Source organism: Meles meles, chromosome 5, assembly GCF_922984935.1.
Source record: "Meles meles chromosome 5, mMelMel3.1 paternal haplotype, whole genome shotgun sequence".
Lineage (NCBI taxonomy): Eukaryota > Metazoa > Chordata > Mammalia > Carnivora > Mustelidae > Meles > Meles meles.
In genome coordinates this window covers 100,054,177-100,080,919 of record NC_060070.1, presented here as the reverse complement: position 1 = coordinate 100,080,919, position 26,743 = coordinate 100,054,177, and the positions used below count along the sequence as shown (strand labels likewise).

General features: G+C 41.1%; 1 protein-coding gene across 1 annotated transcript in view; it reads left to right on the top strand.

The window, feature by feature from the left end:
• LOC123941759 (fibrocystin) overlaps nt 1–26,743 on the top strand; it is a 361,193-nt gene that overhangs the window by 124,171 nt on the left and 210,279 nt on the right. The window contains exon 36 of the mRNA XM_046005454.1: nt 14,717–14,873. Within this exon, the coding sequence (XP_045861410.1) occupies nt 14,717–14,873 (157 nt within the window). The remainder of the gene's footprint in view (nt 1–14,716; nt 14,874–26,743) is intronic.

Below are 26,743 nucleotides of genomic sequence, written 5' to 3'. Positions count from 1 at the left end.
TTTCCTCAGTACATAAACTGTTTAATCTTAGGCAAAGAACTCTGAACTTTCCCTAATCTTCCTTGGACTGTGTGGTTCCTTTTACAAAGTGGGTGTTCACTCCTTTCCTTCCAGCCACGCTTGTTGGAAGGGTAACCCGATGGCTGTTTCCAGTTTCTGACCTCTGTTCCATCTTTCCCTTCAAGATTCTTGGCTTTGACAGCTCCTCAGCACTGAAATGGCCCTGGTCAAGATCCTTCTGTAACCTCCTACTGATTAAGAACTACGTTTAAGTCCTTACGACCTGCTTTTGGAATGTGTTGGTCTTGTTGGGCTCTAATTATCACCTAAATCCAATTCAGTCCAGTGTAATTTCAAAGCCTCAAGCTTTTAGTCAATCTTTAAAGCTCCCCATCTCCAGAAGGCTTGGAAGCCTCCATTGGGGATTGGTTATTTCTTCTTTCTATCTCCTTTCCTACATTTTCTAGAAGTTGACTTGGGGCAAGGGAGGGTAAGGGTAAAAGGACACATCACAATTGGCAGGCACTGCTACAAGGCATGTTAACACATGCTTGGCGGGTGGGAGATGTACAGTTGTTTGCTCTCTCGTGGGCTTTTTTTAAGGCTCATCAGAAACCCTTCTGCTAATGTCCTTGAACTGCAACGGTCTCTGAATGATTGGCCTATTGCTTTTATGGGGTGGGAGGATTTGCTCCCTCCCCAGTGGTCCAGTCTACCTCTTGGGAAAAAAATCCCTTTATATCACCCCAGATCTGTTCCCTTTGATGGGACCTGAGGTCACCTTTTTTGTCCAGCAGTGACACACAGCTTGCTCCCAACCCAGTGTCTTCTTTTCCCCCTTCTGCTGGCCATGGTCAGCTCTAGTCATAGTTTCTCACCTCTAGATTTTGCAGGTGCAAAGCAAATGTGTTAGTGCCTTTTCCATTATGTTCTCCCATTGGTTCCTTTGAAACCCTTCTCATTTGGCACAGTTGGTGGGTAGCATCTCTGGAGAGGGGAAGAGGGACTCGAGGAGAGAGGGCCTATGGACATGGGCATACACACACACTCACACAAATGGTGTGCAGACCAACAAGCCACAGAGCAAAAGGCAAACCTGTTTGCTGACACTTGCCTTCTTTTTGGTTTTTCATTCATTCATCTGGTTTTATTTAGGACCTTGAAAAAGTCATTTAACCTCTCTGGGCTCCAGTGGCCTCATCTGAAACATGAGGAGACTGGATGTTCTAAAATTCTCCAATCCCTGGCAAGGCTCTATAGGAACCAAAACAACTGGCTCAATTTCATTTTTAATCTGTTGCTTTGGTCTAGAGAACCCAAGAAGTTGAGTGATTTAAATAAAAACAAAAAAAGTCATTTTCCTCCCCAGTTTTTAATTTGTGATAAAATAAGTAAAATAAAATTTACCATTTGAACTCTATTGAATTGCATAATACAGTTCAAATACATTCATATTGCTCTGTAACCATCATCACTGTCTAACTCCTGAACATTCTCATCTTCCACAACTGAAACTGTATAGCCATTGAAGAATAACTTCCCATGTCTTCTGTCCCCAGCCCCCGGCAACCACTATTCTGCTTTTTTGTCTCTATGAATTTGACAGCGTGGGTACCTCATCTGAGTAGAATCATACAGTATTTGTCCTTTTGTGGCTAGCTTGTTTCTCTTAGCATAATGTCCTCAGGGTTCATCTGTGTTATAGCATGTGTCAAAATTTTCTTCCTTTTTTAAGGCTGCATAATATTTCTTTGTTTGCATATACCACATTTTCTTTGTTCAATTATTGTGATGAAGGCATGCTTCCACCTTTTGGCCAATGTAAATAATGCTGCTGTGAATGTAGGTGTACAAATATTTGAGTCCCCTGCTTTCAATTCTTTTGGATATATACCTGGAAGTGAAAAGGTTGGGGTATATAGTAATCCTATGTTTAATTTATTTTTGAAAACTTTATTTAGTTATTTTAGAGAGGAAGAGGGAGGGAGAGAGAAATGATGCATGCATACCCAAGCAGGGTGGGGGAGGGGCAGAGGAGGAGAGAGGAGAAGAGAGAGAGAGAATCCCAAGCACACTCCACTGAGCGTGGAGACTGACAGGGGGCTTGAACCCACAACCCAAGAGTATGACCTGAGAGGAAGCCAAGAGTCAGGTGTTCAACCCACTGAGTCCCCCAGGAACCCCATTCTGTATTTAATTTTGTGAGGAACTGCTATATCACTTCCAAAGTGGCTGCATGATTTTACATTCCTACTAACAGCATGTAAAAATTCCAATTCTCTACATTCTCACTAAAACCTGCTATTTTTATTTATTTATTTTACTAATAGCCATCCTGTTGGGTGTGAAGTGGTCTCATTATGGTTTTGATTTGCATTTTTCTAATGGTTAGTGACCTTGTACTTCTTTTCATATGCTTATTAGCTATTTATGTGTCTTCTTTGGAGAAATGTCCTTTGCCCATTTTTTTTTTAAAGAATTTTAAAATTTATTCATTTGACAGAGAGACTCAGAGAGGGAACACAATCAGGGGATGTGGGAGAAGGAGAGGCAGGCTTCCCACAGAGCAGGGAGCTTGATGTGGGCCTCGATCCCAGGACCCTGGGATCTTGACCTGGGCCAAAGGCAGATGCTTAATGACTGAGCCCCCCAGGCACCCGTCCTTTGCCCATTTTTAAACAGTGTTGTTTGTTTTTTTTGGTCAGTGGGTTGTAGGAGTTCTTTATATATTCTGGATATTAATCCCTTATCAGATATATGATTTGCAAGTAACTTTTTCCATGTCATGGTTTGCCTTTTCACTCCGTTGTTAGTGTCCTTTGGTACACAAAATTTTCAGTTTGGTGAAGTCTAGATTCATCTATTTTTGTTGTTGCTGCTGTGCTTTTGGTGTCATAGCCAAGAAATCATTGCCAAATTTAACATCATGAATGTATGTATTTATAGGAAAGTGCACAATATCTCTAAGGTTCACTGTTAGGCCTGTGGTGTCAGACATCCATGTGGGGTCTTAGGACATATCGCCCACGGACAAGGGGAGACCACTGCACTGGAACAGGTATCTAAGCTTTCCACTTAGGTAAAAAGGTAATTTCTGAGTAATAGAGGGACTTAACAGAGAGCTTTATTTCTTCCGATTGGGAAAATGGGGAAAGGCATGGCCTCCGATCACTCTCTGTATTGCTTATTGAATCAGTCTGGCCTTGAATCCCTCTATAGCTGATCACTGTTGCTTTCAGGCTCATTTCATAGTGGTCTTTGTGGCTTTCAAACTTCTAAACTTTGAGGATCTTCGTAGGGGATGACTATGTCTGCAAATTGTTTGGTATTTGCCAAGGGTTCTGAATTTTCTGCCATATATATATACACACATAAATATATATAAAATAAAGGTTTTTCAAATGTTTATATAAGCTTAGGTGTATATGTAATAAGCCCACGTTTCTACATTATGTGCACTGTATACAATGAATTCCAGGTGACTGTAAAGCAAATGATTAAAGTGCATTTTTTTTCTATCTGGAAATTATATTGAGCTTTATGAATTTTTGAAAAGGCTTTGAAACATTTTTGCTTTATGGGGTTTTTGTCTGAAGAAGAGTTTGTTAGAAAGGAAAATGCATAAATTTCATTAATCTTATTTATCAGCGGTCAAAAAATAAATTATATATGTTTTTTAAAGATAGCTTAAAGCATACTGCTTTGATATACTAAATAGATGGCAGTCGATTTTTGGATATTTTATTTTTAATCACAGGGACATTTAGATTATGTCACCACCTGCTTGCCACTACCCATACTGATAGCTGGCATATGAAATTTTGGAAAAATAAAACACAGATATTTTTCCATCATGTCAAAATGGCATGTGGTTTTGATCCTGAGAGTGGAGGGTTTCCATCAGACTGCCCTATCTGAAATCTCTGGGTCTATTTCCTCCTTTGCCTGGACTGCTGTTACTGGTAGTTGGTGTTATTCAATTATCTCTACATTTTACCTTGGTGTTTACCTCTAATGTCACTCAAGTCAGTAGATGATTCATTGCATCTGGAACCAATAAGCAGAGTTTGGCAGAAAAGGGACAATGTGTGGCGGATGTGTTTGAGTAAAGGGAACAATGCACTTGAAACTGGGCTCTAAGAGCTTAGAAATCCAATTATGCGTTCATGGGTACTGGGGTAGGTACCACAATGCCTGGTCCCTAGTGAGCACCCAGTGAATGTTCTCGAAGATGATGGTGAGGATTTTAATCAGCAAAATCTGTATATGTAAGGAGGCATCTGCACTGCAGTGCTTGGGCAAGTTCCCCAAATTCCAGATACTTGAAATTTCATCCCAGCTCTGAAACACATCATTTCATCTTTCTCCTTCCTCAGGTAGGACTGATAATTTTGTGGTATTAGCTTCAAAGTAAATAACCTTTTGCATCATTAAATACCAGGCGATATATGCATGAATGCTCAAAGATAAAACATCATGTTATTTTGGTATCAGGGGAGTTAAATTAACATTTGCTTTGTCCTTCCCAAGAAGTCTATTAATCTCTACTCTGAACTACTCTGAAACCTAAAGAATGAGGGAAAATTTATTTAGTCAAGACCGGTGAAGATACCAGGTACAGGATGGATTTCTCTGGTTTCTGAACTTGGTTTTCCCCTGAAAAGTTGTCTTCTTCTTTCCTTTTCTTTCTTTCTTTCTTTTTTATTTTTTTGTGAGGGAATAGCAAAAAATCAGTCAGATCTTCTTTCCTAAGGAAACAATGCAAGCCAAAGAGTAGTGCTATTAAAGCCAATTATATTCAAATACTATTCTCAGAAGTCGAGTCAGAATATGGTCTTTTAAATATTTTTGGTATCTCCCAAAGGGCACACATTTTGGCTGTGTTCAGGATCAAGAAGGTTGCATTTCTTCAGCTTCAAGACAGAGTGGTTGTGGAGACAGCATTTGCTGTTTATCTTCAGTTGTCTTTGCTCTTGCTGAACAAATGGGAGGTCCTATCAGGTATTAATTTAAACTTCTTGGCATCATAAATTTAAATAAATTGTATTTCATGCCCTGTGTGTGTGTGTGTGTGTGTGTGTGTGTGTGTTTGGTCAGTGAAAGAACAACCTGGCCATTGGCCAAGCACTGCCATCCCAGCTTGGTGTGTGGTTATTCACCCCTTTAAGAGGTATGTTCAATGAAGGGGGGGAACCCAACTGCAAACAAATGAAAATGACTCTCCAGAGAAGTCAATGATGGGGCCATGTTCACTTCTCTTGTCTAACAAGTAACCACAATCTCAGTGACTTAGCACAATGTCTATTTATTATTTCATAGTTTCTCTAGGTCGGAAGTCAGAAGTCTGGGCGCAGAGGGGCTGGGTTCTCTGCTTCAAGTCTCAAGGGCTGAAATGATTAAGGAGTCAGCCTTGCTACCTTCTCATCTGGAGCTCAAGGTCTTCCTGCAAGTTCATTCAGGTTGTTGCCAGAAGTCTCTTCCTTTCAGCTGTATGAGGAGGTCCTCGTTTTCTTGTTGGCTATTGGCTGGAGACCATTTTCAGGTCCTAGGGGGCTGTTCTTGGTTCCTGGTCGCATGGTCCCCTTTGTGAGATGGCAGTTGGCTCCTTCAAGGCTAGTGGGGTGATCTCTCTTTTAGGGACTCTCCTGAATAGGTGAATCCCATCTCCCTTTTGATTAAGCCAAAGCCAACTGATTTTTGAACTTCATTTCACCTGCAGAATTCCTTCACCATTGCCCCAACATAATCATGACAGTGATTATTATTATATTATATTCTCCAGCTCTGTTCCTACTAAAGGCGGGGAGATTATGCTGGGCTTGTACACAGGGTGTAGGAATTCTGGGTTCCACCTCAGGAGTCTTCTGTAATACAGGCAGTACACTTGAATTTGGGGACTTGAGAAGGTCTTTAGACACTGCCTTTGTGAATGTCAAGGTTCTGCTGGCATTGCGGTGATCTATTCAAGTCTTCTTGGCCTTTGCCTATTTCACCTAGTCCTGGGCTGTCCTGGACTACCAAGGAATGGGCCGAGTCTGGGTAATTTCTATTCTTGGAGACTTTCATGAGGCTGTTAGTTCTAGCTTCCCATGAGGGGTTCAGGTTGGAGGGCCTCCCAGGAGCTCACTCTATGAGATGCTCTGTACTCTTAGTAGAATATCCATCTCCATATTCAGTCTTTCTCAAAGGCAGGGTATGTCTGCTGCCAACAAGAAGGCTGGCAGAAGACCTGGCTTTCTCTGGTTCTGATCCAAATGTAAGGAACCTGTATGAAATAACCTCAAACCTGAAATGCGCCTACCAGCGACTTGTCCTCTGTGAGCTGTGGGCACAGCTCTTCCAGAGAGGTGGGAAAAGGAGAGAGTGGGAGGAACCACAAAGGGAGCCCAATTTGTTTGTGTTAATCAGAGACCTACCCACTTTCGTAATTGATTGTTCACTACAAAGTAGCTTGATGCTTCTTTAGCCTGGGAGCTGAATGTAATCAACTTTTGTTTGTTTCTGTAAAAAAATTTTTTTTTCTTCTTTTTGCCCTTAAGGAGATCATTATTTCTATTGTATGAAGATGGTAGCCCAAACATTACAAGTAATTAGAGCAGATGGCAGTGAATACTTCTATTGTAAAATACACTGATGCTTATAAATGGGTTTTCCTTCTCTGGCTTCCTTCTTTTCCCTCTGCCACCACATATTCATTTTGTTTCCCTTCAGGTATAAAGGGGAGGAAAAAAGAAGGAGGGGAAGAAAGGTTCCCCTGGTGTATGAAACGGAGGAGCTGTCAAAGGTTCATAGCAGGGAAAGTGTACTCCCGTGTATTCAATCACTGAAATTAAGTGTTTTCAAAGGCGGTGCAGTCATGGGTCCATTGCATGGGGAAATAACGCGCCGTAGTCCATCACTTAAAATGTTAACCTTGTCTCTTACTAGTGACTGGGAACAGAAACACATGCTCTGTGCTCGCTGGTTAAATGGCAGCGTGTCAGCTCTGTGGAAAAGGCTAGCATGTATCTGTCAATCTTCTGGTTTGATTCTATGAGTGTATGTGTGCACTGGCATGTGTGTGGCGTGCACACACACATACACACTTGCCCACACTTTTATTTGCATTTATGTAGCCTTCAGGGACCTGGATTTTTGCTTATTGGAAAATGAGGAGAACTGAACTGTTTCCAGTATTTTGATGTATATCCTTCACTAAGATCTTTTGGTTTGTTAGTCTCCACACTCTTAAATAGCTATATTATATACTTATTTATTTTAAATTATAGGAAGTTTCATCTTGGACATATTTAAATATTGAGGAGATCTGTACTGAGCATATTATAGGTACACGGGCAATATCAGATCTGATTACTAACCTGATAGCATGAATTGGAACGTGCCAGGAGTTAGCACACATTTTCTGCAATGACCCAAATCGTAAATATGTTAGGATTTGTGAGTAGTATCATCTCTGTCACAAACTCAAAGCAGCTGTAAACAATATGCAAATAAATGGTCAAAGCCATGTTCCAATAAAAATTTATTTATCCAAACAGTGGGTGGATGGGATGTAAGCTATAGTTTGCTGACCTGGTTCTGTACCACTGAATATTTTACATGATTCTTTTCTCTATGGCATATAAAGAACTTGAAGCCTTTATGCAGTGGCTTAAAGAAGAAACAAATGTCCCACTGCACCAGCAGGAAGGTTATAGAGCTGGGCAATGTTCCTTCGGACCTCTGTCCTGCCTGCCCTCCTTGCTGACCCCGTGGCACTCCACGCATGCTCCTTCCTTAGGCTCTTGCCCAGATAGCCTCTGGCTCACACTCCACTCCTCTGCTCCAGTCCTTTATCAGAGGCACAGTCCCTGATCACTAGATATAAAATAGCTCCTTCCATCCTGGTACTTCTGATACTTTTCACCCTGCTTTTTTTTCCTTTCTTTCAGAGCACTTTATTATTTATTTATTTATTTTAAGGATTTTATTTATTTGACAGAGAGAGAGAGAGGGAAAACACAAACTGGGTGGGGAGGGGAGTTGCAGAGGGAGAGGGAGAAGCAGTCTCCCTACTGAGCAGGGAGCCTGATGCTGGGCTCGGTGGGGGGAAGAGGAGGACTCCAGGATCATGACCTGAGCAGAAGACAGACGCTTTATCAACTGAGCCAGCCAGGTGCCCCTCACATTATTTGTTTTATGTATTTAACTTTATCTCCCTGAAATGTAAGCTCCATGAGGTCAGGGATTTTTTGTTTGTTTGTTTTGACCAGTGTCTGGCAGGTAACAGGTGCTCCATAAATATTTGTTGAATCCAGAGGTCCATCTGCTTTGTTGTCCAGGCAAGAAAACTGAAAAGAGCCTGGGATTGGGAAGCAGGATTATGCTGGTTAAGGTGCATGCAAACATGTGGAGTCATTATTATTAATTTTTTAAAATTTGAAAAACTTTCAGTTTAAAGTGGAGAGGGCAATACATGTATTTTTCAGTTGTGAGGGTTTATTGATACTGTAAGTAAGGTGTGTAGCGTGGTGCCTGGGATAGGAGAGGAACGGAAGGGTCTGTAGCTATCATTGTCATTATTACGTTCTTTGACAAGTGGAATGATCTTCCAGTTTGTAATTCAGAAGAGTCATTGTTAGAGGAGATCTGAAGATTCACATGGAAGAGAAGATAAAGAGAGGCTCTGTAAATTTGTTCTGTTTGCAGACTGTTAATAGTCCCCTGAAGCTCAAAAGTGTGAAAATAACTTACGTGCAAGAAGCATTCAGTTAATATCAATATTCGTTATGAAATAATGGAAGTTTAGGATGGGTATAGAACCCAGAGGTAAGCTGGTAAATTGCCTTGTTTTCTAGCAGGGACATTGGGGAAATTTGAACTGGGCACACGCCTCTGGCAAAAGGTATGGTTGCCATTTCTTTGAGGAGTCAATGGGTTGGACTGTACAGAAGGGCTTTCTCATGTTATCTCATAATCATGAAGTGTTTATAAGCACCAAGAGAAGAAAGGGATCACTTAGAGCCAGCATGAGCTCAGTAAGAACAAATTATGCCAAACTAATTTAATTTCCTTTTTGTTCCCTAAGGAGTTATTAGATTATAGGTCAGGGGCTCTATTTGTAATCCTGGATTTGTAGATGGTTGACTTTTCTAAAATAAGCATTTTTTTGTTTCATAATCATCTGAAATAATCTTAGCCTGTGTTAATTTATCTGCAGTGTCCAGATTTAAAAAAAAAAAAAAGAAAAGGTGATTAAAAGCTGGGTTTCACCTCTAAGGCAGTCCCGGCCAGGGTCAGTCAGCTAATCTGCTGACCTCCCATAGCCTCTTGGTTATCCCTTTAGTTATTACACTTTATGTTAATTATCTGGCTATTTATCTTTTTCTTAGTGATAATATGAGCACCTTAAGAACAAGGATGAGGTCACATGCACCTACAAGAGATGCCTTTACATCAGCTCAAACATAAAAGTTTGGGATTTCAATTGGCTGTCAAGTTAAAGGTCATTCAACATTATAATACTATTATTAAAATAGCCAAGACTATTAGTTGGGAGAGCAAGTGTTATTTAATAAATGATGTGAAGACAGTTAACTATTTGAGGGGAAAACAAGGAAAAATGGGAAACCTCTTGCCAACATAAATTCTAAATTCATTGAGGATTAACATATATAAGACCCTCCAAATCAAGAAGAATATATAAGTGACATTTATGTCAGAATAAAAAAAGGGTGTCCTATGCATAAAATAAGAGGATGTCACAAGAGAAAATATAAATATGTTTGTTTTCATCAAACTTAAAAACATTTCCACGTGAAAGAGCATTGTAAAAAATTTGTAGCTTCCTAGCCAATTATTTTAGTTATTAAGTGATGGCATCGTGATTAAGAGCCCAAATAAGACTTGACCATTTAAACCAACTTGAGGGGTGCCTACTACATGCCAGACATTATAGGAACTGGGGGTACAGCCAAAATTCAAGAAGCTCTCATGAAGGTTGTATTTTATTAGAGGTTGATGGGCTATAAACAAGTATACTGTTTTTCTGTGGTGACAAAAGCTTTGGAGAAAATGAAGAGGAGTCAGGGATAGAGAGAATGTTGGTCACAGGGACCTGTCTTTTCCTGTTTCCGGAGCCCGCAAGAAGGCATTGAGCCTTGAGCCTTGAGCAAGAAGGCATTCTGGTGAGGTGTCAAGACTGGTCTTCCTTGTCTTTGTCACGTAGGAGACACTGTGACTGGAGACAGGCCCCCACTCTGCCTCCTCCACCCGCCCAGCTTGACACAGATGCTCACAAATAGGTCTGTGCTGTGCTTGGTGTTCCAACTTGCTGATCAATGACTTCTTTCAAGATGACTCTGGTGGTGTTGCAAGTACATTTAAGGTGACATGTAAGATTTGCAGACACTGCACATTCCGTGAAGTTCACAGAATTGCTGACACACCGTAAGAAGAAAACAAATTGCATAAGCTTCCTCGCTGAGGCAGGAAAGTGTGTGTGTGTGTGTGTGTGTGTGTGTGTGTGTGTGTATTTGCTCACATATACATGAGTTTATATATACAGATTTATTTGGGGTTGTTTGTACTGAAGTAAAGATGAGGGCATGTTCTGGATAGTTCTTAAATCTTTATTTCCACCCCCACCCCCATAGGCCTGTGAGGAAATGGTTTTGGGGATGGGAATGAGTCATTTGTTTATCTCAAAGGAGAAAAAGAAAGCTAAAGGCTGAGCACCTTGAGGAGTACAGGGGAAAGAGCTTATATTCAGGGGAAGTGAAACATGCATTGACCAATGAGTTGGGTTGGTAACTCAGTGGGTTAAGCATCTGATTCTTGGTTTAGGCTCAGGTCATGATCTCAGTGCCCTGAGATCCAGGGAGCCCTTCCTAGGGTTCTGCCCTCAGCCCAGTGGGCTTGGGATTCTCTACCTTTTCCCCACCCTCCCCTGGGCTCTTTTCCCCTCTTCTCCTTCCCTTTCGGTCTTACCTCTCTGCTCCTTCTCCTCTGTTCCTCCTCCTCTGCTGCTCTCTCCCACCCCTATGCGCCCTGTCTCTTAAATGAATGAATGAATGAATGAATAAATAAATAAGTCTTTAAAAAAATCCCCTAAACGTTCTTTTTTGCTTAATTGGATCAAGGTGATAGGGATCAGAAGATAAGAAAGTTGGAAAGTGAGCCACTCCCACTGTGTCCTGGAGTGTTGCCTGGTAATCACAGGACAACCACTGGCACAGGGAATGATGTTACCAGTGTGTCATATGAAACAGTCAAGAGCTAAGAGCTTGTGTTTGTAATGACAGACTCAAGGACAACTTGCAACTACGGCCATACGTTTCTCTTTCGCTTCCCCAGGTGGCTGCTGGGTAGTTGAGGCACATTCATTTTTTTTAGAGCTTTTAGTATTTAGCCATTGTTTTGTACTAAAGCATACGCATCCCTTAAAATGCACACATCTCATGATACCATTATAATGCCAAGGAGAAGTTTGGGCACAAAGGAAGCTTAGGTCTCTTGAAACTTAATGCTTAACATTTATATTGAAGAAAAAAGTGATAAAAGATTTCACAAGGGAGATGGAATTTGAGTCTAGGGTTTTCATTTAGATATACTCACCATCATTTGGTTTAAGTTAAATAGAGCTTGAAAATGCAGAAAGCAATGTGAAAGCATGTGGGCCAAACCCAGTGGCTCAAACCCATGGGCTGCAGATTTGTAAGTATTCTGGGTTCCCGCCTATTTGTTCACCTGCTGTATGAGGAAAGTGGTTGGACTCACATGTGTGTGTGTGTGTGTGTGTGTGTGTGTAACGTCTGTAAATATGTGGATGGAATTAGCAGCTGGATGATTCACTTAGGATGATTATTTCATCGATTTTCATTGAGCACTTGCTATGTGTCAGATACTTTTTTGGGGTGTGGGGATATAGCAACAACCAAAACAAAGTCCTGGCTTTTGTTTGGTCAGCTCAATCGGTGAGAAAAACACACAGAATTAGAGATCTTATCCCAGAAAAAAGCAGTATTTGGGAGAAGGAGTGACTGGAGATGTTATTTTATTAAGGAGATAGGGTAGGCGCTGTTGTGTGCTCAGAGACCTGAAGGAAGTAGGAGAGGGGGCCAGCAGATACTATGAGGAAGAAAGTTCCAGGAGAGGCTAAGATAAGTGGAAGAATCTGAGTTGGGAGCCTCCTCTGTATGGGTTCCTTCTGTCCTCACCACTGTGGCCTCTGATACAACCTTCAAACTCCTTGAGCCTTTGTTTTCCCAAGGATGAGGAAGAGATAACAATATTTAACCTTTCCACTTGCCAAGGTGGGGGCTGAGTGTAGCAATTTTTGAAGGTGGCCAGGCTGGGCCAAGGCGTTATATAACACATGGAGGATAGCTAATGTGTATACACACAGGTGCTTCAGAGCAGGAGAGGAAGTCTTAAAAGTTCTCTTAGAGCTAGATAATGGGTATTAGTGCTAATTCTAAGTGTTAAGATGTTCTCAGTTAATGGAAGATACCATGGAATGGCCTTCCTTTGACCCTCTTACATATCTAATTGATGTCTAATTGTTCCAGATCTTTCCACCCCGAGAACCATGGTTTTTTTGTCATTCTGTAGCTGGGGTATGGATTTGACCACCTGGTTGATGTCTCAGGAAGAGCTGTGCTGCTGAATCCTTCAGAGTCCTTACAACTCATCCACACCCTCATCTGGCCGGGCTCACTGGGTTTCCTTAAGAACCTGAGCTTCAGGGGTTGGTTTGGAGGAAACAAAGGGTCCCTTTTTGGGATACATCTCCCTCCCCCAGCCCTCACCCCAAGTTCATCCTCAGACTTTGATGTGGAAGTGTTATCTGATGGATCATGAACATGACCATTCCCTGAGCCCCACCTCCTGAGTTTCTGATTCCGTCCCGGTGGCTCTGAGGGACTCTGCACCTTATACAGTTCTGAGTGACTCTCTTCAAAGTGAAGGGACAGGATTTCTCTAGAGTCTTTCCATTTCTGACCTTCTGGGAACTTAGGCTTTTCGAAAGTCCTCTGATTCACCTTCTCTGCTGCTGACTTTACTATCTTCGTCCAGTTCAGCCTCTTCCAGCTTCTCACCACTTTATTCCATTCCATTTTCCTCCTATTCACCTCCCTTTCCTCTTTATGGATTTTATGGGAATGAATGAAGGGATTTTAAGAACATATAATGTGTATAGTCTGTTAAGGACCACTTTGTAAAATTTCACCTCCCTTTGCCTAGCTTCAGTGTGAAATCAATAGAGAGCTAACCCTCTCTCCTACTTTTTGAGTCTATGGATGGTCCTCGTGGGGCTATGGTTCATACAACTCACAAAGATGCTCACATACCACCCCTTCTTCTTCCTTTCATGGTGTTGGTGCTGCTGATCACTATGCCTTATGCTTTCCATCTCTTAAACTGAGAGGAGTCCCTGACTTTTTTCTCGTTTGTAGGTTTAGAGAATGAAAAGATCCTGCTTTTCCTTATGCCAAAGGCTTATTGGTGATTGGGTTGGGTACACAACTCAAGACTACTGAGCTGGGGGGTCAGTACACTCTCCTGGCTCTTTTGGTTACACATTTTTCCATTTTTTCTCTCAGAAATACTCCAGGGTACTATTCTCTGTGTAGGTGTAGTTATTGGTGTTATAAACATGCCTTTTCTCCTAATGATCTTCTCCCATCTGTCTCTAACCCTTCACAAGAGGATCTTCTAGGCAGTTCTTTTATGGAAACTCAGACTTCACATTTGGTTGGAATCTAGGCAGGAAGAAGAAGCATGTGGAAAGAGGCAGACACATGTTGTGTGTACTACCTTGAGGGAAACACCTTCTCGATTCTGATTTTATTATACTAATCATAATTTTAGTCCCATAACTGCTCAAGACATTTAGATATGTTCTTGGTCTCTTCCATGAACTGAGTACTGCTTTCTGTGGTTTTTACATTCTTCTTTTGAAAACATGTGACTTCAGTATGACCATAAATTAAAAGGAAAGTTAACAGTTCTGAGAGGGAGACTGGAGGCTGGGTGGGGATGGGGTGCTTCCTTATTTGGGTTCCTTGTAGCCTCGCTCCCGGCCCCTCACTCAAAGTTTCCGGGCTATCATGTGAAGGCAGTGGGCATTTCACCCATACATTTCATTTTCAGCATGGATGCACCAAGCTCAAAGGGAAAGGCAACAATAATATCCAAAAAAAAAAAAAAATAGGAGGATGGATCAGAACACATGGAAAGAGGAATGTTCCTATAAAACAGGGACACTTGGCAGTACAGCCAGTGAAAAATGATCCCAATTACATAAAGCAAAATGCCACCCATCAAGCAGAACATTTTAATTTTCTCTATTCCAGGCTATTTATGACTTTTTGTTCAAAACTCAACGCGTGTCTGTAAAAATAAAAAAATGGATTCGACCCTGTCTGTTAGGTAGAAGGGGGCTTGTTCTAGGAAATAAAAGGGAATAAGGTAAGAAAACATTAGCAACATGACATTGTTGGAGAGTTCCAGTGGCCGACACAGAGACATTTCAAGTGTAACTTTGCCCCTTCTGTATTTTTCCCTTTTTGAGTTGGTGGTATGAGGAAGAGAAGGTGACTGATTTTATTGAGACGTTTGACATTATATGTAAATTAACTTTAGTTTAAGAAGTTTCCATTTAGATTGATCCCCCCTACTATCTTGCTTTAAAACAAAACAAAACAAACAAAACAAAACATTAAAACTTTTCCAGGGCAGCTTTTCCTTTCATTTCTGCTGGAGGTGGTCGAGGGCTCACAGCTGGTTTCCTGAAAGAGTGCCACAAGATGGCGACAACGTCACGGTGGAGAACGGCCATTCGCTGCTGCTTGATACCAACACAAGCATCCTCAGCTTACTGCACGTTAAAGGTCTGTGGAGTGTGGAGACCGGTGGTGGCATTACTGTGTATAATTCTACCACTTTGGGGGAGCAGGAGGGAGGGGAACTTTTTGGATAAGTTCCAGCTCTTGATTGACAACTTATACTGGAACAAATCGAAATTTTACCATAAAAGGAAGAAGTGGTCAGAGGGTTAAAAATGAAGGCCCTGTATTTTGCCTCTTGTAAGCACAGAGCTTAATTATTTTATTTTTCCAAATACAAGAAGGTTAACAGTGTTATCAAAGAAAACGCTTCTTTATTCCAGCACTTTGTAGTTGTGCTTGTCCAGGGTAGCCCCCACAATGTAGCAAAATGCTCTGAAACTGGTTAAGGCTGTTGCCTTTGAAATTCCCTGCCAAGAAAGCAATGTCTTCCTGCTTTTACCCTGTTGTGGTTTTGACTTCCTGGTCCCATGGAAAGTCATATAAATAGGCTTCCTTATTGCAAAGCTGGCCACATAGCTCTAGGGTCTGGGAAGTTGGACGAGACTGAGAATTCAAATTTCTACTCCTCTACCACATCACCAAATGACTAAGTCACTTATTCCACCTCTTTGAGCATTTGTTTCCTTATCTGCTAAATGAGAATAAAAATCATTGCCTACTTCAGTGGCTGATAATAAGGAATGGTTATCAAAGTGACTGTCTTCATTGGCAAATGAAAATAGCTTTGGAAATGTGATTAGTTATGGGTAGCTATAAAACTCGGCACTGAAACATTACTCTTTACTAAAAATATATTTAACACTTACAGGGGCATTTGCTCTTGTTAAAGTAAGAGCATGCCTACATAAGGGAAAAGCATATATTTTGAAGGGGATAAACCAATGTAATATTGATACCTGTCTCATGTAAACAGAATCAGGTTTTTCTGATTAGGTGTTTTACATTCTGTATTTTAGAAAGTACCCCCCCACCCCACCCCCGATAGCAAGGAAGAAATTTTCAGGCAAATCAGTTAATTAGTACCCTTTAGGAAAAACGGTCTGTCAGCTTGGGATCTTGACCTCTTTATGGTGTGTGTGTGTGTGTGTGTGTGTGTGTGTGCATGTGTGTGCACGTGTGACTAGTGGCTTTGGGGGATGCTGACTTATCAATGGACATCAACTACCTAAAGATCAACAATGACACAGGAAGACTACATATTTAAAATCTCAGCTTAAAGATGCTCTTTGTAGACCAGGGGTCAGATGCTGCTGGGGGATGGGATGACCTTTAGGGTCTCAGGGTCTTTGCCTTATATTGACATCATTTGGGAGAACTTCCCAGCTCAAAATCTTGCCCAGCTGAGTCTCTGGATGTCCCATTAGTTCCAGGTCAGTATTCAATCAAGAAAAGGTGTTGATAGAGCCTGAGCCTGAAGATGGGAAAAAGGCATCAGAAAGGGGGCAAAGGCTAAGAGAAAGACAAGGATATGTGGAATATACTCTTGGTTTCTCACTCTTGGAGATTTCAAGATCTAAATAATGCAAATACTTGCTTCAACATGTCACCTTTCAAAAGTGACTTTTATTAATATTCCTAGTCCAGGCAATATATTTTGGTCTCAAATTATTTGAAGTAAGAGAGCTAGGTTTGGAAGAACAAACCCTTATCCTGTGGAGAGGGAGAAGGAGTTATGTAAGGATCCCATCTTTCTCTTTGAGAGTAGGGACATTGGTAGAAATGTAAGGGTAAGTAGTAAACACCAGTTTCTGTACATATAGATACAGGAGGTGTTGGCAGGAAGCAGGGTTGCCTGGAATGAAATTGAGTGTTTTGTCATACGTGTATGGGTCATAACTTCTAGAAAGAATGGGAACAGGGAAGGGGCACAGGTCATATTGGATTCAGCCAGTGACTTATTGATACTTAGTAAGTGGCCTAGGGACTTATATGAGATATAAGAAAAAGTGAAGAATAGTACTTAATGTCAGTAATATGTATATCACTAAAGAAATTAATTAGAGAGCAAATATTAAAAAAGTAAAATTTCTGGAGCACCTGGGTGGCTCAGTGGGTTAAGCCTCTGCCTTCGGCTCAGGTCACAATCTCAGATGGGTCCTGGGATTGAGCCCCTCATCGGGCTCTCTGCTCAGTGGAGAGCCTGCTTCCCCCTCTCTCTCTGCCTGCCTCTCTGCCTACTTGTGATCTCTTTCTGTCAAATAAATAAAATCTTTGGGAAAAAAAGTAAAATTTCTGGTTCTAAAATATGTGTTGCAAGCAGTGAGGCAGAATGGGGTCCAGAGGACTCAGGGTCTAGAAGATTGAGATTAGAATTGGGTGGTGGAGAGAAGGTGAAGAGCCTATCATTTATGAATAAGACAAGTTTTGACCATCCATGTACAAAGAGAATCTAAATTTGAGGAACTTCCCCATGTTGCTTATTGGAACTGTATGTGTTTGTTCAGGCCAAAAACCCTGGAATCATCCTGGACTTCTTTCTTTTTCTCACATCCCATGACCAATCCATCACTGAATTTTGTCTGGACCTTTGACATGTGTCCATATATCAACATCTCCTTTGGTACCAACCTAGTCCTAACCAACATAATTTTTGGCTGGGACTATTTCAAATGGCCTTGTAATTGATTCCCGTGTTTCTGATTCTTTGTTTTCCTTAGTAGAAGACCCCCAATTTTTATTTAGGGCAGCAGTTTATCCAGCTAAAATTCTATATTTCCTGGCCTTCTTTGTGGTTAGACATAGCCTTGTGGCTAAGAGCTGGTCATTAAGATATAAGGGGAGGTAGGGTACAGGACATCTGGGATATGTCCTGAAGTAGAGTGGATGCTATAGGAGGCATGCTCTATTTGTCCTTTCTTCTTTCTCTTCTTTACTTCTTGGAATGTAAATGTGATTGTTCCATTTTTAGCTGACATCTTGGATAATGAGGTGGTTCGTTAAAAATGGGGAAGCAAAAAAATGGGAGAAACCCAGGACCCTGATGACATTGGAGTTGCCTTAGTAGCATGTCAACTCGGCCTGCCCATCTCTGAAGTTATTTCATATGTTTAAGTCATGGTATTTGACTTTTATGCCATATGCTAAACAAAACAAAACAAAACAAACCCACAAATAAACCAGAAACCAAAAACCAAAACACAAAACAAAACAAAACAGAAAACAACAACCCAATAGTTTATTGTCCACATCCTTTAAAAACATGTCAGATCTTGTACTTTGTTCCTCTAACACAAATCTGACCTTAACCATTATCAAACATCTGATTTCTTCATTGACCTGTCTTTTTTTTTTTTTTTAAGATTTTATTTATTTATTTGACAGAGAAAGATCACAAGTAGATAGAAAGGCAGGCAGAGAGAGAGAGAGAGAGGGAAGCAGGCTCCCTGCTGAGCAGAGAGCCCAATGCGGGACTCGATCCCAGGACCCTGAGATCATGACCTGAGCCGAAGGCAGCGGCTTAACCCACTGAGCCACCCAGGCACCCTGACCTGTCTTTCTTATTTACAGTGCTCCAGCTCTTCGATAAATATACCAGGCATACACACCTACCTCAGGCTTTGCCCATAATATCTTTTGCATGGAATATTCTTCCTCCAGATATTCATGTGGCTCACTTTTTTTGTTCGCTCTTTGAGAAAATGTCCACTTATCAGAGAGGCCTTGCTGGTCATCCTTTTTGAAATTGCAGTCACGTCTTATCTACTTTGCTTTACTTTTCTTTATAACATTTGTCACCACAGAACATATTATGAATTTCCTTGTTTGTTTACAGTCTGCTTCCTCTGCTAGAATAAGCTCAAAAAGGCAAAAACCTCAGCAATTTATTTGCTACTATTTCTTCAATGTCTAGGACACCGAATTTACATGTTGATGGTTGAATAAAATCATGTGTTTCTGGTTGATGGACAAGTAAAATGGTGCAGAGTTCAGATCTTGGGTGAAATTTAAGAAGTGTAATTTTTATTTTTTTTTAAGATTTTATTTATTTATTTGACAAAGATCACAAGCAGGCAGAGAGGCAGACAGAGAAAGAGAGAGAAGCAGGCTCTCTGCTCAGCAGAGAGCCGGATGCGGGGCTTGATCCCAGGATCCTGAGATCATGACCTGAGCTGAAGGCAGAGGCTTTAACCCACCGCGTCACCCAGAAGTGTAATTTTTAACCTCTTGCTTTGTTCATTATTACTTCTCCTACCTAATTAACTTTTATTGTCCTTCGTTCTCACATATGTATGCATGCCTAAGTACACAGGTAAACACACATGTATATATGCACATATGTATACTTATGTGTGTGTATTTTTACGTACACGTATACAAACATATACCATATATAAATGTATGCAGGTATGAGTTGTGAGAAATATAAAATCCATTATTAAGTTACTTTTCTGTTTCTAAAAGGCATTTGAAACTGGTAAAGGACTCCAACTCTCAAAAATCTGGTTGCTAGCATAGCTCTAAACCTTTAATGTCTTCTGTTGTCTATAATATGTGTGAAAGTTCTTAAGAGATAATAACAAGTTTTTCAAATATGAGATTGAATCATCATCATCATCAACAGTAATTCAGTCTCTGAATCTGTTACTGTCTCGTTCATACCCATTCACGGTATCAGAAAAGTAGCTGAGTGGAATTTTCTTTGTTTTTTTCTGATACCATCTGGGGCCACGATTAAGGACAAACAGTTTCAAGCCCCAAAATAATTTCTTGAAAAGATTTGAACAAATGGAATCAAAAGTGTGATAGTGGGAGCACTTTCTCAGCCATCCCATGGTATTCCAAAGGGGGTGACGTTCCACATGAGATATGGCACAGACTTCGAAAGGTTTCGTGCTGTGTAACAGTGGAACTAGATCCCTTGACAACTATATTTAGAACTACTTTATGAAAATATTGCATCTTCTATATTATTTTTCCATTCATGGAAGCCAGCCTCCCAATATGTAGAAGTGGAGGCCCCCACATCGGGAAAACCAGTACTATGTATGGCCCTCAAGAGTCTTGAGTTCTTGGTGCTTTGCTTGTATTTCCATCTATAAAATAGAACTCACATTCTTTTCTTACTAGTACAATTGATATAGTAGAAAGGAAGGTTATAAATTTCTCGGAAGCAAAATTTTTGCCATTATTTATGAGGCTGTACGTACTGATTTCTGAACTTTATTAAAAAATGGCATCTTAATTTTGTGACCATAAGAGCTTCAGCTATATTTATTAGTATTTTGCCTTAATTAGAAAGATATTCAGAACTTCCATTTACTTACCATCTCTACTTCTTCCTTCCATTTCTCTCTCTGTCTTTTTTTTAGATTTTTTGGGGGGTACTGTTAAACACAAAAGAGAATTAACCCAATCAATTAATACTAATGAGCTGGGATGGAAATAGGCATATTGCCTTGATTCAATTAATTATATTTTTCATTCTTTTATGTTAAGATGCCCAATGGCCACAGGCATTGCTGAATTAAAATTTATTATTTTATCCCAAGTAATTATGATGAGCCATAATAACAAAGGAGGGAATGTTACCCTCTTGTCAGAGCTTATACGTCCTGAGCAAGGAACTTGAGTTTGTGGTCTGTAGTTGGAGAAACATTTATGTTTTCTGAATGAAGCAATGAATTTCTCTCTATTCTGGTGGCCAAGCAGTTTGACATAAAGTGGCCTAGTGATAATGATTAAGAAAGGGCCAATTATGGGGCACCTGGGTGGCTCAGTCAGTTAAGCATCTGCCTTTGGCTCAGGTCATGATCTCAGGATCCTGGGATCGAGCCCCCACATTGGGCTCCCTGCTCAGCGAGAAGCCTGCTTCTCCTTCTCCCCCTGCTCTCCCCCATGTTTTGCTCTCTCACTCTTGCTCTCTCTCAAATTCTTAAAATAAAAAGGGCCAACTGGGGGAGGATGAACCCTAGAAACCCCTCTTCTGTGGCATTGGGCTCTGAAAAGGAAGGGATTTCAGTTTCTTATTACTTACAATGTCTTCCCTTTCCAGTGCTCGAGGACAGACTCATTTCTAGTGTCTGTGGCTGCTGGATAGAGCGTGGGGCTCTTTTAATGTGATTTTCTACTTCTTGGTCTGCTGGTGTATACCAAGGCAGTTCAGTGCTTGGCAGGCTTTTGAGCCAGAGAGAATGAAGTCTGAATCTGGGCTCTTCTTCTTACTAGCCCCGTGACCTTGGACAACTGGCCCAGCTTCCATAAACCTCACATTTCACCTGATGAGGGTCATGCCTGTTCTAATGGCAGCAGCAGTGACAGTGATGGCTAACCTCTATTGTTTGCTCTTGTGGGGCGAGTCTGCAATGTGTTGCCCAAATCAGATGGATGTTTTGAGTATTCTTAGATGAGGGAATGTTCGTAAAGCTCTTAGCACAGGGCCTGGTCCAGAGTAAGAATCCAGTTAATGATAGGTTTTGTTTTGTTTTGTTTCCGGACTGATGGGGATAGCAGAAGAGATGGCTGAAATATCAGGCCCAAGTTGCAATTTTATTTACAGATAGTGGCTGCCTCTGTGTACAAAGCAAACTGGATTACTGAAAGAATTAGCTTGGTAATAAGGACCTTGGATTGCTTTTGCCTCTGTTATCTTTGGAATACATATTGAAGTGCTTTTCTTTCTATGGCAAGAGAGGGAAAGATATAGAGATGGCCGCAGCAGAGTCTATCCCTTTGGTTGTTTCCATTTTCCTTGTTAGTTTGACTTCACGGAAGCCATGTTTTTCTGGTGCCGTTTGGCACAGGGTCTTATTTTCTCCAATTTTTTTTTTTTTTTTTTTTTTGGTAGTCTCCAGTTTTGAAGATACTGAGATCTTTCTTGTCCATTACCTTTGGGGTGTCTAGGGCATGCAAATGAATATTCTTAGCTCATTGAGATGAACTACCTTCTCTTGAACCACTCTTGAGTTCATTGTAGAGTTTCTTCATCCTTGGCAAGGATTTGAGGAGTTCAGAGTGAGGTGTTCCGGGTTATCCCCAACATAGCCTTTTTAACCCCACGGATTTTCCAGTTGGTTCTTTATAGTTCGTAGGGAGTCGGACTCTGTTGCAGAGGTGCATGCTTTAGATAATGCTTTGCAGTCCTGTGATCTGGGAACGCCACAAAGCACGACTTCCCTGGGACATGACTTGTGGTTTCTCTGGGCATCAGGTATGTGGGAGTCATTGGGCAGATTACCCTCTGCCTATAATTTCCACTTCACAGATGTCAGCACGGATTTAAAAGAAATCTACATCTGTGGGCAGGCTGGAGTTGTGCTAAAAATGAAATATTCTGCATTAATATTACTTTCTCAGCTATATAGTATTTTGGTCAGCGTGAGGGAGTTTGGGGGGCAGGTCACATTTGTTACAAATTGGTCAGTTTAAAATAATTTATCTGGAAGTTGGCTGGAAAAGGAAATCCACTTAGCTGTCTCCTCTTCCAGCTGTCGCTCTTCCATAGCGACCCTGCAGGGCAGGAGGGGAGATCAGGAGGTGTAGACTTTGCAGCAAGGCGGGCTTATTACATTTTGGTCAGGAAAGTGGGGGCCTGAGTTGAAATTCAAGGCAGTCCCAGATTCTCCTTTAGCTTTCAGTAAGCTGCTGGACCTCAAATCCAAGATGGAAAATGCAAATGACGGTGCCTCTCTCACCTTTGTAGAGGGAAGTGCAGTGAAGGACTTAAATGTACTTTCTTCCTCATACTTTCAAGCATGGTGCTCCAGAATGTGTTGGGCTTTGCAGTAGGCTGAAGAGGAAGCCTGATGAAGAAGTCAGCATCAGAGAGAAATAACTGAACTTTTTTTGAAATCCACCCTTAACTTCCTTGACCTTGTGTATCTCTTTGTGGTGGTCTTTTCTTGGGGATTACATATTTAATATAGGGCTGTGTTTTTAATCTACCTTTGGAGAAGGTGCGGTGTAAGGCTGTAAGCTCAAGAAAGCAGGAAGCAGGTCTGTGTTTGCTTACGTTTGTATTACGGGACCATTATATCTTCAGGCACATAGTAGGTATTCAAGTAATTGTTGAAAGAGCTAACGAATGAATGAATTTCTGACCTAAAGAAGCAGATTAATGTTAGTTGTGGATTTCTCTATCATCAGAGTCCTTCCTGGTATTCTTAAATGTTAGTGGATTAGCCCAGACAGTGACCAATTTCATTTACTATTTGTGTATCAGGAGATCAGAGACAAAGGCTTTTTACGTGGGGGACACTTGGCTCTGAAACCCCTTATTTTTCCCAATCAGACAATGACTTACATTATTTACCTCCAGAGAACAGTCCCAGACACACTTGATTAGCCTTAAATGAAAGATAAGCCATTGCTATGAGAAAGGACATGCTTTCCTTAGATGGGCAGACAGACAGATAGATAGATATTAAACAATTTACAGTTTTGTGTTTTGACAACTTGAATGTTGTAACATGAAAAATGCTACCGAAAGGGACCAGTCCCTTCCTAGCACAAAAGCTATAATATTTTCAGTAATGAAAAATAAATATTTTAAACTTCCTTACTTAAAACCCTTTACTGGCTTTCCATTAGCTTTTGAGATCAAGCCTAAACTACTTAATATGGCTTATGGGGTCCTTCAGGGTTTTTGGTTTCTCCTTACCTCTTTACCTCATTTGTTGATTAATGATTTCCACATCCTGTTTACCCAGATGGAAAACAGAACTAGAACTCTGGGATGTTTATGTATCTGGGATTCTTATGCATATAAAAACATATCAGAGACCAAGCCCTTTGTCACTTGTATTTCTCATGTACTGTAATATTCTTGCGGGTCAGAAAAAGGTAGGAGGTGTTCTCACTTTTTAAATAAACAAATCCTATGAAGAAACAACTGTGACATTTCCCTCATGAAGTTAGTATGCTACAGCCAATTTATGTTTAGAATATTCAGAGAACAATTATATTTGGAACATTTTGAATTACTTAGAGAAATATATCAAATTGGAGGGCTATTCAAAAATGTGATTGGGTCAGTGCTAATTTGAACTTTGGTAGGAGGGAGAAGATTATTTGAATGAACGAGTAACTTGGTAGTGAGGGAGATTTTTACCTGCCTGGAACAGACTTTGAAGAAAAGGTAGGGTTTTTTGTTAGTTTGTTTTGTGTGTTTTTTTCTTTTTCTTTTTTTTCCTGGTCTGTTCTGTTTCTCTTTGTAAGTAGCTTTTGTTCTGAAGTCTTAAGTGATGTTTTAGAAACTCATGGAACAGCCAAGGGCTTTGTATACTTAAATGCCAGAACCTGTGTTTGGAGATAGAAAGGAACCAAGAGGGATGCCTGGATGGCTCAGTCGTTAAGTGTCTGCCTTTGGCTCAGGTCAGGATCCTGGGGTCCTGGGATTGAGTCCTGCATTGGGCTCTCTGCTCAGTGGGGAGCCTACTTCTCCCTCTGCCTGCCACTCCCCCTGCTTATTCTAGCTCTCTGTCAAATAAATAAATAAAATCTTAAAAAAACAAAGGAACCAAGATTTAGTTAAGTAACAATTCATAATAGTAGCTATAATGACAAAGGCATTTATTTTTATCTGTATTTCAGTTCCTTTAAATATTTTTATATAGTTTTCCACAAATAGGTTTAAATGTTATAATTAATATAGAGCTAATCAATTTATAAAATTAATGAGTTTCATGTGTCATAGAAAAAGTGAACGCTGACTCACAATCTTTATCACCTTTCTCCATTGGCTGTACAGTTGGCCAATGCACTAAAACCAGGGTATTTTTATTCACCTGGAGTGATTTAAACTTCACCTTGACCTTGTGGCAGTAGAGGCTGTATTTTTCACATTTTTTTTTCTTTCAACACCTGGCTAAAAGGCTGGGAAGTAACGGCGCATGTTGGTTGGATGGCGAAGTGAGTTACTCTGCAATCCCATCTTGTATTTCTCCACCTATTTTGGAAGAGAGCAAACAGCACAAAGGCTATGGACACCTAGATCAGTTGCTTGATTGACCTAGAGTAGTGGTTCTCAAAGTGTGGTCCTCGATCAGCAGCATCACCTGGGACCTTGTGAGAGATGCAAATCTTGGGGCCCCACAGCAGACCTGCTTTGGGTCGGAGGCCCACCAGTCTGTGTTTTAGGACCTCCAGGGGATTGAGATGCATGCTTAGGTTTGAGAACTGTGAGCCTAAAACAATAGAGGGAGCCACATAGAATTGTCAGGAAGGGAAGCCAATTAACCTAGGTCTGCTACTCTTTTCCCAAAGGCTATGTGACCCTTTGCAAAGAGCGGTGGAAACTTGGCTGGGCCCATTGCATGGGCCAGTCCGGAGTACGGCAGGTTTTTTTGTTGTTTGTTTTGTTGGATGTAGTTCTCTGTCCTGCCAGGAAAATCAGAGCTGTTGAAAATGCTATTTTCATTATAGACTGCTATTGTTTGTGGCTCTGAGTTGGTGATTTTATTTCAGATATATTCAGATATATATATATATATATATATATATATATATATATATATATATATATATTTCAGATATATTTTTCCCCATCTACGTTGTCCATTTGATGGGGGTACCAGGCTAATTAAGGAATTAGTAAGTGGCATCCATTTCGGGGAGGTGGGTGATTCTTTTCCTGCAGCCCGAGAACCTTTTTTGCCTACACTTTCTAGTTCATATTTTCTTTTTTTAATCAGGCAGAGACATTACAATTAAAATACCGTTAAAGTGATTCTGGCAAGTATTGCAATAAGCATGTTTTTTAATTAAAGGAAGAACAGGGGGATGCATAAGCAGCATCAGCTAAGGGGGAAAATTTCATTCGATATCTATTTTAATTGAAAAGGAAAAAAAAATCGGGAAAAGCAGCAGCAGCAGCAGCCAATGCCGGTATGTATGGCTCGCTCCCAGGTTGCTAGGTTTAGGTGTTCTGTGCTTGATTAATTAGTAGCCAGCCAGAGAGTCCATTCCCTTTGCCCCCAAATCCTTAAAGCCTGATTTATGCCTCACATCTCCCATGAATATGTGAGGGCTCAGGCATCTATTTCCTGAGCTGCTAGTGGATAGGATTATGGAGCGTGCACTGAGCTCTTGGGGGCTCTCGTTTGCCAGCCAAATTGATTTTCCGCCTTTCTGGCCGGGGACAAGCCCACCTCGAAGGCTTCCAGGCTCTGCTCCAGTGGATCAGGCACAAGCCTAATCCGGATCTTGCCAACAAAGGAAGCTGTGTGCATCCCCGACCATGCAGGCTTCGGGCTGTGGCTGCCTTCCCCCATTACTACCTTTTCCCCCTCTTCCTCACCTCCTCCTGCCGCCCACATCCACAACAATGTGGTGCAGGAGGGTGCGATAATGTGCCCAGATCCCAGGAGGGTGCGATAATGTGCCCAGATCGATCCCTCGGCCAGCCCTTGTCACCTTGGCAGAGGGGGGATCTGTCCATCCCGAATGGATAGTCATCTCTAATTCTCCAGGGACAGAAAATTCCGCAAGCTTCCCTATCTATTTGACTGCATAACAACTGGAAAGGTAACCAGAAACAGGCTGCGAAACATTTTAAGGAATTATTTGTGGTTGACACAAAAACTTGAGCAGGGGTTAATCATCATGAATAAGTAAACTGGATAATTTACATATACAAATTTAGGCAGTTCAGGCTTTGAGCCGTGAGTGATCTAGTTCGGGTTATAGATTGATCTAGTTAATTGAGGTCCCCAGCTGCCTGCCTGGATCTTGCCTCCGCTCACTTCTGCCTTTCCCTCTGCTTAACCCTGGAGTCACTCTCCCTGGGTTCATTTTATCACCTGCCGCAGATGCATCTAAACAAGTGCATTCTTGCTCTGCACCCCTTCTCCCCCGAGCCTCCGAAAACTGACATAATGACATCTTCATCCACCACCTTCACACTTCTTAAAGTTCTTCCTAGAGCTTATGTCTCTACGACCTTCCAAATGTTCCAATTCACCCAATTCTTTGACCTA